We start from the raw sequence: 20,253 nt of genomic DNA, 5'->3' as shown, positions 1-20,253 counted from the left end.
GAGGATATCGGAGTGCGACGAGAATGCTCGTCTTTAAGGAGCGATCGAGAATGCTCGGTCTGTGGACGGGTCGGATAGTCGGACGGATCTGACTTGTGCGTTCCCACTGCCGGCTTATATATCCGAACGCGCGGCTGAGCAAGCCAATCCGCGCGTTCGGTCGGTTGAGCCGGAGTGGGAGCGTTACGGAACGCCACGGTCGGCGCGCGTGTCGCCGCGTGGTCGCACGGCGAAGTTCGGTCGTGCGCGCACGTGGCCCTCGACTGCACTCGGCGTTCGGTGTTCGGTGGACGGAACGGAGGCGCACGGACGGTGGAGGGGCGTATCGTTACATCACCCCCCCTCGTTTAAGTGGCGAACTTAGGCCACTACGCCGGGAATTCCCGCACGTAGTGGCAGCGGCCGGCGCGGTCAAAGCGCAGCGTGTACCGACGAGTCGCGAGTCGCACCTTGTACACCCGCGAGATCCGTGCGGCGTGATATGGCACGTGGATTATTAGATCCTCGCGTACTCGCACTGGTACAGACGGGGGAGTGTCCCGTGTGGAGGGTACGATGGCCGGTGTTGCTGGCGGTGTCCTTGGTGCCCTGGCTGGAGCTGCGGCGACTGGTGGTGCTCTGGCTGGAGCTGCGGCGACTGGTTGTGCGGTGGCTGGTTCCGCAGCTTTGACGGAGGGCCTCGCTGGTGCGGCTGGTGGCTGGCCATGCGGGTTCGGTGCCGGAGTCGAGGTGCTTTCCTCCTCTAGGTCGGAGAGCGTGTCCCCGAAAAGTTCCACTAAGCCGGCTTTCCCCCGCTGCTTTGGTCGTTCTGGCTTGGTAGTGCCGGCCGGAGGCGCAGTCGGGACGACAGCCGGCGGTGTTGGCCTTGCCGATGTCGCAGTCTTCCGACTTGCGGGTAGTGACGACGGCGGTCGACGCATCCCAGGCCGTGCTGGAGGTTCTGCCAGGAGTGCGGCGAGTTTCCGGGCGTTAGTGGCGGAGGACCGCTGGACCCGTACCCCTATTACCGGGGCGTCCTTCCTTGGCGCCGTCGCGGTTCGGACGAGGCACTGACGGGGGCCCGTCCTCTTGGCCTCTTCGATTAGCCCGTGCGATGGTGCTCGCACGCTGACGCCCCGACGCTTTGGCCGCTTGGTGGTCGCGTCCCGGATCGTCCTGGGCAGTCCGTGCGGGTCGGTGGCGGGAGGCGGTGCTGTTGGCAGTTGATCGGCCGTCGCCGGGAACAAGTCCGGGCGAGGAGGCACTATGGTCATAACTTGGGACCATAATGCCTCGAACTCCTCATCGTTGGTAGGCTCCGTGAGCAGTGCGTCTAGTTGTTCCATTTTTCAGGTAACTTTCTGCGGTTTCCGGATCGGTTGGTCCGCCTTATATACCTCTCCGGGTCTGGGAGAGGGTGCTCCTTCCCTCGGGATGGCACGGCTCCTGGACGTGATTGTCACGTGTTCATCTCCTGGCAGGGTCATCGGCATCGGATTCTGCTGTCTCATGGTTGCCGTGGGTCTCGTCTGCTCGGTCGTGGTCCGCACGGTCGCCGTCTGCTCGGTCGTCGTCTGCTCGGTCGTCGTCTGCTCGGTCGTCGTCTGCTCGGTCGTCGTCTGCTCGGTCGTCGTCTGCTCGGTCGTCGTCTGCTCGGTCGTCGTCTGCTCCGGTGTGATCGTTTTGTTCGTCTTCGGTATCCTCTGCATCGGTCTGCTCGGCAACGGCTTCTCGTGTGCCCGGCTTGAGGTCTTGCACGTGGACTCGACGGTGCCATTTGCCCTGCGGGTCTCGGATGTCCACGATCACGGGCGAGTGTATTTTTCGGACTTCGAACGGTCCGGCATACTTAGGGGCCAACTTGGCGTTAAACCCCTGGCCCTTATTGGATAGCAGATGTTCCCGCTTCCATACGGTGTCCCCTAGTGCCGGTTTCCATGCGCGCCTACGTAGATTGTAGTGCCGCTCTTGCCGGTTGAAGGCACGTGCCAGGTTGGTTCGCACGACTTCGTAGGCCTCCCTCAATCGCTGTTGATTGGCGGTTGGCGCCGCTGCCGGTACGGGCCGTTGATCGCGGAGTCCGGTCGGTTCTTCCAATTCACGCCCGTGGTTTAAATAGGCGGGCGAGTATCCGGTGGCGTCGTGCGGAGCCGTATTATAGGCGAACTGTAATGCGCCTAGTTGCTGGTCCCATAGGCGGTGGTTGTTCCCCACGAACTGTGCTACCATCGTCTTGATCGTCCGGTTCGTTCGTTCAACGGGGTTGCAGTGAGGGGCGTAGGCCGGTGTGGTACGATGCTCTACCCCTAGTTCCTGCAACAGGGCTTTCATTGGTCGCCCTATGAACGGCCTACCGTTGTCCGAGATGACCTGTCGGGGACATCCGTGCCGGTAGACGATGCGGTCGGCGACGTGTTGCGCAATGGTCGCCGCGGTCGCTCGCCGGAGTGGGCTTAACTCGACCCACTTCGTAAAACGGTCTTGCATCACTAGTAGCCACGTATGGCCACTAGTGGACCGCGGGAGGGGTCCCACCAAGTCCATCGTGACTTGCGCCCACGGCGCGTCGACATGGGATGTGTGTAAGAGTCCGGCTGGCCGTGCCTGCGCGTGTTTGTGCCGCAGGCAGCTCCGACAGTTTCGGACGTACCGGGCGATGTCGGCGAACATCCCCGGCCAATAGTAACGCCGCGCGGCTCGGGCAATAGTTTTCGCGATTCCCAGGTGCCCGGCGGTGGGGGCATCGTGCACCTGGGTCAGGATGGTCGGTCGTTCCGGTCGCGGGATGCACCGCTTCCACTGAGCCTCGGCCGGCTCGTCTTTGAAATCGGTCGAGTGAAGGATACGACGGTAAAGTCGGCCCCCCCGAATCTCATAGTCGGGGAAGTTTTCCGGGCGCCCACGCACGTGGCGGAACTGTCGGCGGTACCAGGTACATGCGGGCGGTGTTCGGTTGCAACACACGGGGGGCAGGCGGGAAAGCGCGTCGGCCACGCGGTTGAGCTTCCCGGCTCGGTACCGTACGTCAAACGAGTATTGTTGGAGCTCGAGTGCCCAACGCCCGAGTCGTCCGGTGGGAGAATCCATGCGGCGTAGCCACTGGAGGGCCTGGTGGTCGGTGATGACCGTGAATTCGTAGCCCTCCAAGTAGCCCCGCAGGTGTCGGATTCCCCATACTACGGCGAGGCACTCGAGCTCGGTCGCGCTATAATTTTTCTCGGCTCCGTTCAATGAGCGGCTGGCGTAAGCAATGACGCGTTCGCCGTCTTCGAAGAATTGTGACAGGACGGCGCCTAGCCCGTGCTGGCTGGCATCCGTCTGCAGCAGGAATCGTCGCGAGAAATCCGGACACGCGAGGGTGGGTGCGGTGGTTAGCGCCTCTTTCAAGCTTTGGAAGGAGCGCTCCTCCTCCGGACCCCAACGCCACCGAGCGTTCTTCCGCGTGAGTTGGGTAAGGGGTGCCGCGACGGTGGCGAAGTTCGGTGTAAACCGTCGATACCACGAGGCCAGCCCCACAAACTGGCGGATCTGGCGGATGTTAGTGGGAGTTGGCCACTCGGTGACGGCCCGGACCTTGTCCGGATCGGTGCGGATACCTCGTCGGTCCACGATGTGCCCGAGGTACTTTAGTTCGGTGCGGCAGAAGTGGCATTTTTCTGGGTTTAACTTTAGGCGTGCCTCGCGCAGGCGGCGGAACACCTCCTCTAGGTGTTTTAGGTGGTCGGCAAAGGTCGGACTGGCGATGATAACATCGTCCAAGTACACAAATACGTGCGGCTCGAGTTCGGGCCCCAAAATCCGGTCGAGAAGTCGTTGGAAGGTGGCCGGGGCCGAGTGCAAGCCGAACGGCATCACCGTGAATTGCATCAGGCCGCGACCCGGTACGGTGAAGGCCGTGATGGGACGGCTCTCCGGCGTTAGGGGGATTTGCCAGTACCCCTTCTCTAGATCGAGGGTCGAGAGGTACTTGGCTCCTCGCAACTTGTCCAGCGTGGGTGTGATATGCGGCAAGGGGTAGGCGTCCCGCTCGGTCACCTCGTTGACCTTCCTGAAGTCTATGCAGAAGCGGTGCCGGCCGTCCTTCTTTCTGACAATGACCACCGGGGAGCTCCACGCGCTATTGGAAGGCTCGATTACCCCGGCGGCCTCCATTGCGTGGACTTCCTCGTCGATGATCCGTTGCATTGCGGGGTTCCGTGACCGATACCTTTGTTTAATGGGGTGTTCGGTCTTTACACGGATATGGTGCACGGCCTGGTCGGTGGGTCCTCGAACGTGTTCAAACTTAGCGAGCTCGGTGGCTAGAAACGCCTGTAGTTCCCGCTCCTCCTGCGGTGTGCGTTCGGTCATCCCGGCGGTGACCCCATGCGTGGGTCGAGGCTCTCGGCGTCGTCGGGCTTGAGGGGGCGGCGGTGGTGGGATGGTGAGACCCAGCTTAGACCACAAATCCGTCCCAATCAGCAGGTCGCTCTCCAGGGACGGGAGGAGCTGGAACGTGTGCTCCAGCTTCCGCCCGGCAACGTGTAGCGGGAGACGGACTCGCCCCGGAGTGGTAGCGGTGGTCCCGTCGGCCAGGTGGATGGTCTCGTTCTGGACCTCCGGCCAAATGCGCAAGGTCTTGGCGTGTTCGGCGACCCGGCGGTTAATCATTGAGATCTCGGCCCCGGTGTCCAGCAGGGCCGAGAATCGGCGCGGTCCGACGCGCACCGTAATGTGCGGTCGCGGCTGGTATTTTATCCGGATGCGGGCCGAGGGGCGGACGCGTCCTCGGCCGGTGGCGCGTTTCCCGCTCGGGGATGGCACTCCCTAGTCAGGACTCCATCCTTGCCGCACTGCGAGCAGAACTTTCGGGCCGGTCGCTTGCAGTCGAAGCGGCTATGGCCGCGCTGCTTACACCGCCAACAGGCGGTGTTTCGGTCGTAAGGCTCAGTGGTGGTGGCGGCGGCCGTGGTGACTTTACGTTTCTCTGCCCGGTTCTCGCTCTCCTGCGCCTTGGTGATCTCCTCGAACTCGGCGGCCTGCTCTGCCAGGTCGGCGAGGTCGGTAGCGTCGGTGAGGCGCACGTAAAGTTTATATTCGGCCCTTAGGTTCTCATATAACCGGTCGACCTTCTCGGCCTGTGTGAATCCGCCTGCGCGCCGCATCATGGTTTGCAGGGCGGTCGCGTATTTGGCGTAAGGCTCCTTTGGTTGTTGCCTGCGCTCCTGGATTTCTCGGGCGAGCTTGGCCTGGTATCGTCGGGGCAGGTATTGCCGTCTGAGCGCGTGCGTAAAATCGGACCAGGTGTCCCAGCTGTCACGCTCGTTCCGGTACCAGGCCAGCGCGTCGCCCTTCAGAAGTTCGGGTAGGCCAGCCTTCATTTGGCCGTCGGTATATCGGTACTCCTCTTGGAGTTCGGCTATCCGCTCCAGGAAGGACAGCGGGTCCCGGCCATCAAAGTGGCAACCCCACTTTCTCATTTGGTTCATCACCTTGCTATGGGCACCGTGGTCGGTCGCGTTTGTTAATTCGGGGCCCGGCGGTGGTACGGAGGGACTGGGCATCGCGACAAAATGATTTTTCACGCGGTGGCGGAGTTCCTCGGCGGTACCGGAGGCCTCAATCTAATACGATTGGGCCAAGACTTCGAGTTGCTCTCTCGGTAAGCGATCTATCCATTCTGTCAACGGCATTGTCGTATCTGGGTATAATCAGTCGGTCGTTTAAAACGGTCCCTGTTCGGGCGCCATGTAACGGTACGCGGTTTCGGTCGGTTCGGTGCGGTGCGGGAACTTCGGGATCGGACCGGATAAGGCTCGTCGGTTGGTCAGGTGTCCGCAATGACTATACCCAGTGTTTTACGTAGCAAAAGACAGTGGATGCTTTATTGATAATATCAGTTGCCAAAAAGAGTTGACAGAATGAACAGGAACATAACTAACGAAATAGAGAGATATAAAAATAAAAGATAATGATCGCGCTCATAACATAGAGATCGCAAGAGAGACAATGCTAGAGATAACAGTAGTATACAGATTGCAATATGGCTGGTACTCGGTTTACCAGCTACGCGGCGCGGTTTATATCTAATGCTAGAACTATCTATGTACAAAGTTTTTCGGCTAAACTAGGAAGTTATGCGGGCAGCTTGCCCGTACGGTCGGGGAGTCGCGGGGCGCGGCGGGATTGGCTAACGCGGTCGTATAAGCGTGTGCGCAAGTGCGGGTCGTTGCCGGCGCGGTCGCCGCCGCGATTCGCCCGAGCGCGCCCCGTGCAAGTGGGGCGCTCGATCGACAGGTTGCTTGTGCCCTGCCGATATGGGTTACGAAGTTTGTCGGTTCGACGGTAACGGTATTCGAGGACGACGGTGATTGGTCGAGAATGCTCGGCCGGTGATGATGACGAGAATGCTCGTCGAGGATCTCGGACGTGATTGGTCGAGAATGCTCGGCCGGTGATGATGACGAGAATGCTCGTCGAGGATCTCGGACGTGATTGGTCGAGAATGCTCGGCCGGTGATGATGACGAGAATGCTCGTCGAGGATATCTGAGATGACTGGTCGAGGATACTCGGCCGAGGATAGCGACGGGAATGCCCGTCGAGGATATCGGAGTGCGACGAGAATGCTCGTCTTTAAGGAGCGATCGAGAATGCTCGGTCTGTGGACGGGTCGGATAGTCGGACGGATCTGACTTGTGCGTTCCCACTGCCGGCTTATATATCCGAACGCGCGGCTGAGCAAGCCAATCCGCGCGTTCGGTCGGTTGAGCCGGAGTGGGAGCGTTACGGAACGCCACGGTCGGCGCGCGTGTCGCCGCGTGGTCGCACGGCGAAGTTCGGTCGTGCGCGCACGTGGCCCTCGACTGCACTCGGCGTTCGGTGTTCGGTGGACGGAACGGAGGCGCACGGACGGTGGAGGGGCGTATCGTTACAACGTTAACAAATGCATGCGGATGGTGCGTAAAGTTAGGGGGAAATTTTGGGCAGACGTAACACCCCCATCGTTAGGGTGGAGCGAAATCGGAGGTTTTCAGATTTTGCGACCCATTGATAAATAAAACTTCTCTCTCTTTTTGTGGCGTTAACGGTAGTAAATATTTGAAAGCAAATTATGGCAAGAAGCTTCTGAGCAAGCGCTCCTCCTCCCTCCTTATTTGTTTTTAGAAAACATGAGCGAAGGAGAAAAGAAAGTAGCGTGTCAGGAAATATAAATGGACGGCGCATAACAAAAAAAAAATGATTAACGCAGCGAGCTACAGCATTGGTGCAAAACAAATTTGATAGCGCAATTGACTAAAGCTAAAAAGTGCGAAAAGAAAAAAGAAAAAAAAAGAGGATTTGCGAAGAATAAAGTGCATAAAAATAAAAAGCATAGGCTGCAGCGCATGTACAAAATACTACTAAATGTAGTTGCTAGAGTAATTAGATATAACTAATGCATGGAATAACGCAAAAATAAAATATCGGTAGTAGTGCGCGCTACTAGAGAGTACAATGAACGCAGGTGTACGCATACAAAGAAGTACAAGCATATAAGAAGATAGAATGATAAACGAGAATAACATTTAACAAGAGGGAGTATAGGCTAAGGCCATGCAAACCTTGAATATAAAAGGTAACTAATAACTAAACAAGTATCGAATTGAATGCATTTGAACGCTTATAACTAATTTCTTATAATTATTTGGTTTTGGTGTATATGCAATGTGGGTCATATATAAAAAAGGGGTTTATACAAGAGTATATGCATACATAGTGAATATGTCCTTGTATATTAATAGAACTCATTTCGTGAGTTAAATTGTTGTTTTAAACAGCAATAATTATTGCGATGAGGTTTTAATTACGTCATCACAACAATCAGGGCTGGAAATTCTCTAAAGTGAGAATATCTTTATGCGTGAGGCGCAGAGATTACAAGATGCGGGCTACAACTGCCGCTTGTTTAGTCGTTGTCGACGTTAGAGTGTATATGAGTGTGGATTTTTAATATGTTCAAAAAGTTTTCGTTTCTTTTCGTAAATACGTTTGTAACGTTACGTCTCTCCGCCGCACAGTGGGCAAAATTCAGAAAAAATTGACAAAACTCGATAACTCGATGAATTCTGCAATACATTTTTTGAAAATTGATATTCTTTGGTTATTTTGGACGTAGATTTCGAATTTTAAGTCAAAATCATCAAATTCAAAATGGTCGATTTAATATAACGTTTAATATGAAGCGAAATATCAAAATTGGAATGTATTTTTTTTTAATTAGAAAATTAATATACATGAGTTGTTAGAGACGCTGATTCCAAATTTATATTTAAAATTGTGAAATTTAAAATGATCGATTCAATATGACGAAATCCGGAAAATGTGAACAAAAATCGATAATTTATTGAATACTGAATGTAATTAATTGAAAAATTGATAATCCAATGTTTTTGTGATCGTTTTTCAAATATCAAATTAACATTGTAAAATTAACAATGGTAGATGCAATTTGGAAGACATTTCATATATATATATATATATATATATATATATATATATATAATCTCTCGATTGCTAGTAGTAAATATATTATGTTGAAATTTAATAGTGACTGGATTTGGTTCAATTGCTACGATTATATTTGAATATGCAATTATAAGCCTTTTCACCGCGACAAGGTACCAGTGTAAGAAAAGGGTTTTTTTGTGTTTTTTTGTTTTAATTTTTTTTGTTTTTTTAATTTTTTAATATTTTTTAATATTTATTTATTTATTTATATTTTTTTAATTTTTAATTTGATTTTTTATGATAAATAAGGGTTTAGGTACTACATAAAAGATGAAATTAAATATTATATATATTTATCCTATCTCCATCTCCATAGAAATATCATCGTTTCCAAGATTTTCAAAACTATCTTCATTATCTGAACTTTCTGAACTATTGTTGTCATTATCTGAATCTTCTTCTGAAATGTCATTATTTTCATTGTTATTTTTATTATTATTTAAATCATTTAGATCGGTCCACTTAATTAAATTTTTTGCTTCGATTGATAACTCTTTTATTAATTTATTTTTTCGCAATCTGTTAACACTAATAATAGGATCAGATGAAATGAGAAGATAATGCATTATATCTTCATTATTGCTTTGACGGGAACAAGTTCTACTACAATAGCGTCTAGCAGCTTTAAATATTTTATTTCCACACTCTTGAGCCTCTACTGAAAAATAACCAATAGGTAAAACCAATTTCCGCATAATGTTACTACCATGTAGTAATACTTTATGTACAGAGGGAGGCATTTTGTACCACCCGTACAAATTAATAAACAATTCCGCAGTTTCTCTGGCATAAATTTCAAATTTTTCAAAATCTACTGCGAAACCACTTGCCATTATATGTAAAATATTTCCAAACCTCTCTATGAGTGCTTGATTGATTCCAAGTACATTGGAAACAATGTCAGGGTTTGAAAAAAATCTCCTAACAGTATTGCCATCATTGGTAGTACCGTATCCTTGTTTTACAACATCAACCGTAATAGATAATTGCGATTTTAAACCCTCTTGAATTTGTTTCTTTCTGTTTTGTTGTAAAATTTTATTGCATCCTCTAGCACAACTCTCCTTAAAATCAAGATTATACGAAATATGTAATAAACACTCCATAAATCGTATCCAGCAATGAAGGGTAGATAAGCCAAACTTATAATATTCTTCGTTAATTTGTAGCTCTTTTATGTATTGTAAATCATTAATATTTTTGGGACTTACTACACAAATATTGCAGGAAGCCGTCGATTTCTGGTCCGTCAACACGTTACACACTTTTCCGTCAATCATTGTGCAATATAAAGTGTGAATGACTTCAAAAGATTTATCAAATTTATTTTCCACTGAAGGCTGCAGGTTGTTAATTTCATCGATATAAAAATTGTAATCTCGCAAGGTGTTGGATGGTGTTTCTTTGATAAATTTAAATTGGAGTGGTCTGCAAAATCTTACAGGTGATGGTCTATCGTTTTTCCATAAAATACGATTACTATCATGACTATCTGTCAATATCAATGGCACATAACATATTATAAACACTGTACTATCAGATTTTACTTGTGTACCATCACTGTCGTTATTTGTTGACCATTTTTGTTTAAAATTTTGTTGGTCAGAAGCACCATCCATTCCCCATTTTCCACGTAAAATAAATTCTTCAGTACCTATATTGAGAAAATCTTGATCTGATAATGATTTTATAATTTGAGATGTAGTATGATCTAGCAGCGATTGCAATTTAATTGTAGCACCATTTTCAGTTGCAACTACATTTTGAGGATAACATTTTTTTTTGGCAGCCTGAATCTTCGGATAAGAGGGATAAAGTTTATTTCCGAATAAGCGTTCATTGTAAGTTCGAAGCAATTCGTATTTTCTTTTTGATAGACCTAAGTCCATATACATTGCCAAAATTTTATTTATAAATATTTCTTCAGATTGTTCATCATTTGGTAGCAAATATTCACGAGTTTTATTGTTGGGTATAACAGCTGCACGCAACAATTCTTGGCTGTACTTGCTACGAAGCTCGTGTGACCGCCTTTTCTTAGTCTTGCTGTTACAATCTTTGTATGCTTTGCGTGGACGACCACGATTTCCTTTATTGCCGGATGAGTTATCATTGGGAGTAGTAATAGCTACAGATCTGAGATGTGCCTTTTGAAATGTTATTTTTATTTCGTTTTTCATAAACTGCGAATATTTTTTTATAAAATTTGTTCGTGTTCGATTCGCATTTGACCAATATTTTGTATATTTGGAAATAAAACTATTAGTTACATGTTTTTTAATTTGAATAAGTTGCGTTTTATTGTAATTATTATCTTTTTTTATGTGGTCCATTATTGTTTCGAGGTGTGACTTTCTTTTATTATTATTTTTCCAAATATATTCACATAAAATTTTGTTTTTAAGTATTATATCTGCCATTTTTTAATTTTTTATGCAACTTATAAATCGAGAAATTTTAAATCAATATAAAGAACGATTTTAAAAAGGAAACAATTTATGAAGTAAAATAATATTAAAATGTAAATTGATTAATTTACATTGATACTTTAAAAGTATGAAGTAATAATATTTTTATAGTCGTACGTAATATACATAACAGTATGTAAACACACAAATACGTATAAAACATTGAACTAAGTTTGCCAATCAGTACTTATAACAAACATGGTACATTTTTAGTTACGAGTTCTAAGATTATCTTTTTTGCCATCTAGCGGACAAAATGTGAAGTTCATATAAACGATAATACAAGTAAAATTGGTAAACCAAGCATGCAACAGTGGCATTTAACAGTGAGGGACAGTCCAACAATATATTTCGCTCCTCAAAGCAATATTATTTTAGTGTTAAATATATATTTATTTATTAATAACAAATTGTAATTAATGCTAAATAATATAGGCCGAATATAACGCGAGCGCCAAGAAAGTTTATAATTAGTAATTAACTTCAAGACCCATTCTGTACAACAGATTTACATAAATCTTTACATAAGTCTTTCTCAATCTTCATCCTGGTATATGATTAATAACTTTTCAACGGGCAAAAACGGGCAAACGGGATTTATTTCTTAATTTAAAGGACACTTTAAGGAAAAGATTAAGCCTTGTTTTGTTCGGGCAGAGAGGAACCTGAGAGCGGCCACGGCGGCCTTTTTCCAGTAACGCTTGAAAATTCCCGTACACTAGCGACGCACATCCATTTAGGCCGGAATGGGAACTATATGTCACATCCATTTGCGACTCGCCGTTAAAAACAGTGCCTTGTGAAGGTGGATGTGGGTTGTTGTCTTTGCTAACATCCATTTTCCCGTCGATTAATCATTTAACGTTATGCGTGTCCGTGCTAAGATGTATATATTTTATTACAGATAAATCGTGCGTGCTGCATCCACAACGGGACTACTTAAGCGGCGTCTACAATGGGGTCGTAGAGTGATCGTAAATTTCTGTATTTTCGGTTGTAGTTGTAGTCGCTTGGAGTTGATTCAATTCCAATTTCAGCGATTTTCCGACTCTTTCGCCTCTTTTGTCTCGAACCAAATTTCCTCTTTTTTTTCCAAATCTAAAATAAAATAAATAATATTATAATATATAAATCGTAAAAAAGTAGTTAAATAAAATATAACATGCACTTAAAAAATTAATAACATATATCTTACATTTTGTTCTTTTCTTTTAAATTTTTCCCTCTTCTCTTTGTTCTTCTTTTCTCTTCCGTCTACTCTTTTTCCTCCTCCTCCTCCTCCTTCTCCTCCTCCTCCTCTTCCTCATCATCAGCCAACAAGGTGGCTTCATCTAAACTTTCTTCTTTGTCGACGTCCATCTTCTCTAACTCCTTTTTCTTTTTCTCCTCTTTCTTATGTTCTGAACTGTATTATAATTTTAAACGATAATGTTGATTAATTTTAATTTGGCATTTTTTAAAAACTTGCGCAACAATATCATAAATCATAACGACACTATGAAAAGGTTATAGGATCAATCTCTTAGCTTGATAATCTGGACCTATCTTAATGCAAATATTCTAGAAGTTCGAATGTACACCTCAAATGCATAGAGTATATAGAGTATGCATTATTTATCCTTCTTTAACGTCTAATAAACTACAAGGACAATATGTGCTCTATGCGTATATTCAAACTTTTGAATTATTTGCGTTAAGATAGATACAGATAATCGAACTAACAGTCACGACGTCAAAATGATGTCAAAGTGACCGCAAAATGATCATTGAAAATCATTTTTCGAACAATTACGATTCACTTTCATATCATTTTGACGTTATATTCGGTGTTTTGTTTGAAAAGAGATCGATCCTAATCCGTAATTCAGCGGGACGGACGCAAGTACTTATATATCCCAAACAAATACGTTTTTTAATATGCATATTGTTCGAGATATTATAAAAAGATAAAGCATATTTTTACTTACATTTTTAAGCACCGTTGTCAATTTCTGCTCGACGTGACGAGTTACAATAACCAAGTGTGGCAATAAACGTGTTAAAAATAACAATTGATGGTGGGTAGCGGGGGGAAATAGCAACCGACAGGACTCGCGGCTGCAAAAAAGAGTTTGTTTTGTTTTGAAGACGTTCAAAACAAATCAGTTGCAATCGCAGATACCATATATGCATCTTAGCATATCTTGTGTTCACGTAGATATAGTAAATTTGCAAGATCTGTATTATCAATATTTGTATTTATTTACTTCTATTCATAAACTTTCGCACAGTGAATATTAGATTTATAGTATAATTAAATAATAGTAAGTTAAACAATGGCAAATAACAATGATTTGAACAACACATGCACGTCTAAAAACTTTTATAAAAAGTGCATGTATAAAGATTGTGTAAATGGACGTGTGCCTCATGACAAACATATATATAGATTTCCACCACCGACAGATGCTAGGCATAATATATGGATACGTAATAGTGGTAAGTTTATGTACATACATACATATATAAATATATCCTAGTAGCACTTTCTGCAGAGCTGAATGTGTGTGTGGTTATATGTAGCAAAATTAAAATAAATGTGTAAAAGATTATTCTCAATACAGTCCTGTTGACAGACTGTCAGCAAGATTCGTGTAATGTACATTGGCTATTCTGCGTAAAACCTATTAGTCATCTCTTATTTTGTAATTTTGTGTCAAAGGATTTTTTTAATTACAAAATTAATTGAGATATAAACAATTAAAAATTTGACTATCACTTTGTTTAAAAATTTATAACTTTATTGCTGATAACGTTAGCTCAATTTTTTTTTTATTTTCCACGGAAAATGTTATACTTTACGAGAAAAATGTCAATATTGTAAAAGTTTTTTTTTCAATGTTTATTTTACAATACATTTTTTAACAATTTTTTCAACAATCAGGGACAGATCAAAAAAATCCTAAAAAATTGTAGGAAAATTTAAAGTATATAAAAACAATTTTGTCAGATTTTTCAATTCTCTCCTCGATTGTTTACAAAATTGTTAAAACGATTATTATTAAATAAACACTGAAGAAAAACTTTGCATTATTCATATTTTTCTCTTAAAGTAGAAAATTTTCCGTGAAAATTAAAAAAAATTACATTACCACTATCAGCAATAAAATTATGAATTTTTAAACAAAATAGTAGTCAAATTTTTAATTGTTTATATCTCGATTAATTTTACAATTAAAAAAAATCTTTTGGCACAAAATTACAAAATGTGCAAAATTTTAAAAATTTCTAAGAGTTGACTAATTCGCTTCGCACGAAATAGCCTAACATGCAAATGAATTGTGTGTAGATATTTATTGCAGAAATCTAACTTTATTAAAGCAGATTATTCTGCTCTTAACTGCAGTCTGTAAACAGAATGCTGTAATTTTTGCAGCAGATACGTGCAATTTCTTGCAAAAATGTAAGTTACAGAATTTTTACAAGAACTTGAGCAAATTGCTACTAGGGTATATACAGAATGCCCCAAAATTTGCACCTTTGGAGTACATGATACTTTATGTTAAAAGAAATAACTTTTTCTTTTAGTTAAATTGCGAAAGACATAATTTTTGCGGGATAGCTGGTTAAAGTTAACGAATAAGCGTTTTTAGTTATGTGGCGCTCAGGAACAGTGCGCACGTTCCTCACTCACTTATTTCTAGTATTTGGCTCGTATTTATGAATAATGTCTTCTTAAGGCTCCTGAGTACTCGCCGCGGCCATATTGAAGTCGTGACGTCAGAAGCGAGAAATTGCGTGAAATGACACGTAATTTTGTCCGACATGCCATTTGTAAATAAAGCCAATTTGGATAAAACAAACTAAGCAGATGACTTTAAAACACTTCTAAATATCGGTCACGACTATCCTTTTTCCGCCTAACAATCAGTAAATAGTTGTAAAAAGCATGTAAAGTGAAGCAATTGAAACAGGAAAACACATGGGCACATAATTTTGTCCGACGTGCCATTTCTAAATAATGCCAATTTGGATAAAACAGACTAATCAGATGGCTTTAAAACACTTCTAAATATCGGTCACGACTATCCTTTTTTTGCCTAGCAGTCAGTAAATAGTCGTAAAAAGCACGTAAAGTGACGTTTATTCAGACAGGAAAACACACGGATAGCTATTAAAAGGAGTGAAAAATGTACTTTTATGTATAAAATTCAAAGAAACTTTACTCGCGGTCCATTTTTACGAATTTGGTAAATACGAGAAAAGTCATGTTTTTACAATGAAACACATAATAACAAAATGACATGCACGATAACATTTCATCGTCAATCTGTCACGTTTCACGTGTATTAGTTCTAATTTTGTCCGCGACGAAATGTCGCTACCGTCAACGCGGAGTTCTCGGCTGATGAGGAGTCAGGAGCCTTAAGATGCTAATACGATCGTGTTATGATTAATTCATCGCATTTTAAAACAATCTTAAATATAAAACACCTAAGACAGTGTTAAATATAAAAATCTTAGACAATCTTAAAAAATCAATTATAAATATCGGGTTTTAACATTCCTTTCCGTATTGTTATGGTTTATATATGAAAAGTTAATAAAAAAAATATTAATTTTATTCCTTATGTAATAAATAAAGAAAAAGTTATCTAATTTTCTTCATATGAAAATAAAGATAAATGTATAAATAATAGAATACTTTGCGCGGGCTGAGTGTTCTATCGTTACAAATATTGAACAGTTGTGTACGATCATTAAATAGTATCAGTAAATAAGTAGTTTAAATAATATCACCAAATCTAAAGAATAGTTTACTAATTATGTAAGCTGTGAATATGCATTCTTTTCGCTAGACGCACGATCGAGAGAAAATATGATACGATAAGGTGGAAAGTTGGTGTCCTTACGTTCTGTACGAACGAGGTATCGTGGTATTTTGTTGCTTGTCGTTTTAATTTTTAATAGCATAAAAAATATTTACTTGATTACAAATATTTGCTTGAAAAATAGTGTAAATATATAGACTTTCAATTTTTACTAATAAATAATTTGCGTAAAACTACACTCGACAGCAAAATTAAGGGATTACCTATTCTAACTCCGAAAAATAGGCATAATTCAATAGAGTGTAACTTTGTCAAAAATAATCGTAAAAAAATTTTAAAAAAAGCATTTTAAAACTTGAAATCTTTAGTTTTGAGATTGACGAGTCATTAAACGATTTACAGATAGTTTACGAAGTTACGCGGATTTAAATGGAGATGCGTCAAATTTCAAAATTTTTTACATTTGTCGGATTTTTTTTACGAACTTTGCAAAGCTCCACGACGCAAAATAAAAATTGCACGCAAAGGCGGTTTACAGCATTTGAAAGGGTGGATCTTTAGCTTTAATTTGCGTTTTTGTTGAGCTTTGAACTATTTTTTTTTTTACTGAGTTAGGCAACACTGAAGCAAAAATGGTTCCTTTTTTTTAATGTTGAATAAAACAGTGAATAAACATCATACAACGCTCAAGTACGCAAATTAAAGATAAAGATTCACGCTTTCGAACGCTGCAAACTGCATTTGTTTATGATTTTTAATTTAAGTTAAATAAACTCGAAGTCGATATTTGAACTTATAAAAAAAAAATTATAAAATAATCTTCCAAGCCTCTTGTTAACGGGCAAAACCTTTAAAATGATTTAAAGGTTTTGATTATTTAAATTGATTTTTTTTTTGAAGATTTTTTTACGCTAGAAAATAAAGGAAGAAATTCAAGAAAATTTTTAAAAATCAAAAATTTGCAAAATAAAAAATTTTTCATAATGCAATAAAACATTAAAAATATTGTGGATTATTTTTTAAATACTAAATCTCTTTAAAGGGTTTTTCAACTTTCGACTTCATGTTAATTAAAATGGCAAAAAATTAGCAATTTCCTAAATTTATTTAAATTTGGAAAATTTGAGATTTTTTAAAATCTTTTTTGAATTTTTTCCTTTATTTCCTAGTGTAAAAGAATCTTCGAGAAAAATCAACTTGAATAATCAAAACTTTTAAATCATTTTAAAGATTTTGCCTGTTAACATGAGCCCTGGAAGATCATTTTATAATTTTTTTTTTTCAAAAGTTCAAATATCAACTTCAGCAAAGATTAAGTGAACGTTCAACAGCAAAATTAAAGGATCATCAACAGTTACTCTCCAAAAGAAAGTGTAACATGATAAGTCAACAAAAATGATAAATTAAACGTTTCAAAACACATTTTACAGCTTTATTTCTAAGTACACTTTTGGTATCGACTTTAAAAACATATACTGATTTTTTACGGAGCTATACGGATAAAAATAAAAATGCGGCAAAATTTATTACAAATTTTGTGAGTTTATTTGACGTGAATTAAAAATCGCACACAAATGCAGTTTGCAACGTTCGAAAGCGTAAATCTTTATCTTTAATTTGCGTACTTGTTGAGCGTTGTATGATGTTTATTCACCGATTTATTCAACATTAAAGAAAGGAACCATTTTTGTTTCAGTGTTGCCTAACTCACAAGGGGAGACTACAACGTGATACCAATCGATTTTGTCGAAACTCCGTGTATCGATAGAGTATCATGTCAAGTGTTTCAGGGTAAACGGATAAGACGCACTTCTCAAGCGTTCGCGAGAATATCGAGATTAAAGAACCCCAAGCGCTATATTAACACATGGTGTGGAGCATAAAATCGAAGAGCGCGTAGCTCAGCGGTTAAGTACTAGACTCGTAACGGCAACGTTGCTGGTTCGAGTCTCGATATTTTTTTTTTTTTTTTACAAGGAAATGTAATTATTAACATATTATTAATATATTATTATTAATACATACACAGAAAATAAATGTAAATACATTTTATTCATTCATTGCATATTAAAAAAGCACATTTTTCTACATATTACGAAGGAAAAAATTAAATAAATGTAAATGTAAAATAATAGTAAATGGTCAGTGCTATGCAAATAAATAATCATAAAAAATTAATGTGAAACATATTTTATTCATCGGTGGAAGTAGATGGAACAGTACATGTTGAAGGATGATATTTATCATAAAAACAAGCGAAACAATAATTCGTACGACAATGTGCGCATCGTATAAAAGCTACATTTTTACAATCGCATGACTTTTTTAAAATGTCTAACGGAAAACATACTTCGTTGACATTCATGAAAACTTCTCTCTCATCTGTTAATTTTGATGCAAACCATGCATATCGTAACATGTTTTCAAAAATGGGAGCAGACAGTTGGTGATGTACAATTGCATGAATTTTGATGCAATCTTCACGAGACGCTATTTCACGTTTTTGTTCTATTAAAAATAAACAATTTTGTAGGCGCTTGATAAGATTTTTAACTTGTCTGTAAAAGTACACATCACAAAAAAATAAAATGAATAAAATGAATAAAATGTATTTACATTTATTTTCTGTGTATGTATTAATAATAATATATTAATAATATGTTAATAATTACATTTCCTTGTAAAAAAAAAAAAAAATTATCGAGACTTGAACCAGCAACGTTGCCGTTACGAGTCTAGTACTTAACCGCTGAGCTACGCGCTCTTCGATTTTATGCTCTACACCATGTGTTAATATAGCGCTTGGGGTTCTTTAATCTCGATATTCTCGCGAACGCTTGAGAAGTGCGTCTTATCCGTTTACCCTGAAACATTTGACATGATACTCTATCGATACACGGAGTTTCGACAAAATCGATTGGTATCACGTTGTAGTCTCCCCTTGTCAGTAAAAAAGAAATCGTACAAAGCTCAACAAAAACGCAAATTAAAGCTCAAGATCCACGCTTTCAAATGCTGTAAACTGCGATTTTTATTTCACGCTGTACAACTTAGTAAAATTTTTATAAGATTTTGACATTTGATGTCGGATTTTTTTTACGAACTTTGCAAAGCTCCACAACGCAAAATAAAAATTGTACGCAAATGCGGTTTACAGCATTTGAAAGGGTGGATCATTAGCTTTAATTTGCGATTTTGTTGAGCTTTGTACGATTTTTATTCACTGAATTATTCAACATTAAAGCAAAAGAGGCCATTTTTGCTTCAGTGTTGCCTAACTCAATTCACACGTTTTTTATATTTCTTTATTTTTAGTATTCTTAAATCTTGTTTTTCTTATGATCGCATAATAATAAAAAGGAACTAATTGTTTACGAAACAACAGTTGTACGTTATCGAAATAATTTTTACAAATGTGACCAGATAGAAAAATATTGTAAGTTGCACATTGATAAAGGTTGCAATGTGTCAAAATTATGTCGAATAACAGGCTGTTGTATTTTTTAAGCCGGTGCGTGCATGTACGTGCACGGCTTTGTGTGTGTACGGCAGCCGTGCGCCGCGCGGCGATAGATCTCATTCCTATCAGTCCGATACATGTCTCAAGGTAGCAAGACGCGCACAATTCTGCATCTTTTTGCAGGACGCACGATCGAAAGAGAAAGTATAAAATAATGTGATGCGGACTTGCGATGTCCTATAACTACCTCACGCGCTTACGATCGTGATGCTGCGGTATTATTATTACATCGCTCGCTTATGGCAAACTGTTTTAATTTTTAATAGCATAAAAAATCGACTTGGTTATAAAGATTTTATTTTTAAATATTTGTTTTGAATAATAGTATAAATAAAGGGTATAGCTGGATTTGTTTATGAAATCTGCCCCCACTCCAAAATAGATGTATTATTGTACGTCAATCTTTAACCCTTGATGAAAGAACAATTTTCATCAAATTTTAACCCTGTATCCTTGCTATTGCGATAGTGACAAATAAAAACATAATTATTTAATTTTATTTTTTTCTATTCTTTTTATTCTTAAAAAATTATGAAAAAAATCACTGATGTTTTAGTCATCAAGGTACATATCTAGAAATTTCAAGTTTTAATTTTAAAAAATTTAAGAAGTTTAAAATTGTAGATTTTTTATTGAAATTGTTAAGTGACTTTTTTCATATTTTTTTGGTTGCAACATCTTTCCAACATTATTTACCTCAATTTTTTCAGATTTTTTTAAAGACAAGCGTCAATGTTCAATATTGATAATATAATTTTTTTAAGTTTTTATGCATAAAATTAATGTGACTCTTTAATCTACGTACTTTCTAATATATGTTATTTTATTTTATTTATTTTTTATAATAATGTAATTTTTCTATTATATTAAATGATTTGAGTTTTATATGTATATAAAAAATAATACAATTACATCTTTATTCTTAATATTATCATTATTATCATTAT

General features: G+C 40.8%; 1 protein-coding gene across 1 annotated transcript; it reads right to left on the bottom strand.

Annotated features, from left to right (window-relative positions):
• Positions 1–368: 368 nt before the first annotated feature.
• LOC120357310 (translation initiation factor IF-2-like) lies at positions 369–1,325 on the bottom strand. The gene has a single exon (XM_039447472.1). The coding sequence runs from the start codon at positions 1,323–1,325 to the stop codon at positions 369–371; it is 957 nt and encodes a 318-aa protein (XP_039303406.1).
• Positions 1,326–20,253: the final 18,928 nt, after the last annotated feature.

This window comes from Solenopsis invicta, chromosome 3 (assembly GCF_016802725.1).
Source record: "Solenopsis invicta isolate M01_SB chromosome 3, UNIL_Sinv_3.0, whole genome shotgun sequence".
Taxonomy (NCBI): Eukaryota; Metazoa; Arthropoda; class Insecta; order Hymenoptera; family Formicidae; genus Solenopsis; species Solenopsis invicta.
This window is presented reverse-complemented; position numbering and strand designations above follow the sequence as displayed.

Bases quoted from the DNA above. Each gene is read 5' to 3' on its own strand.
- LOC120357310 (XM_039447472.1), bottom strand. From the start codon at position 1,325: ATGGAACAACTAGACGCACTGCTCACGGAGCCTACCAACGATGAGGAG.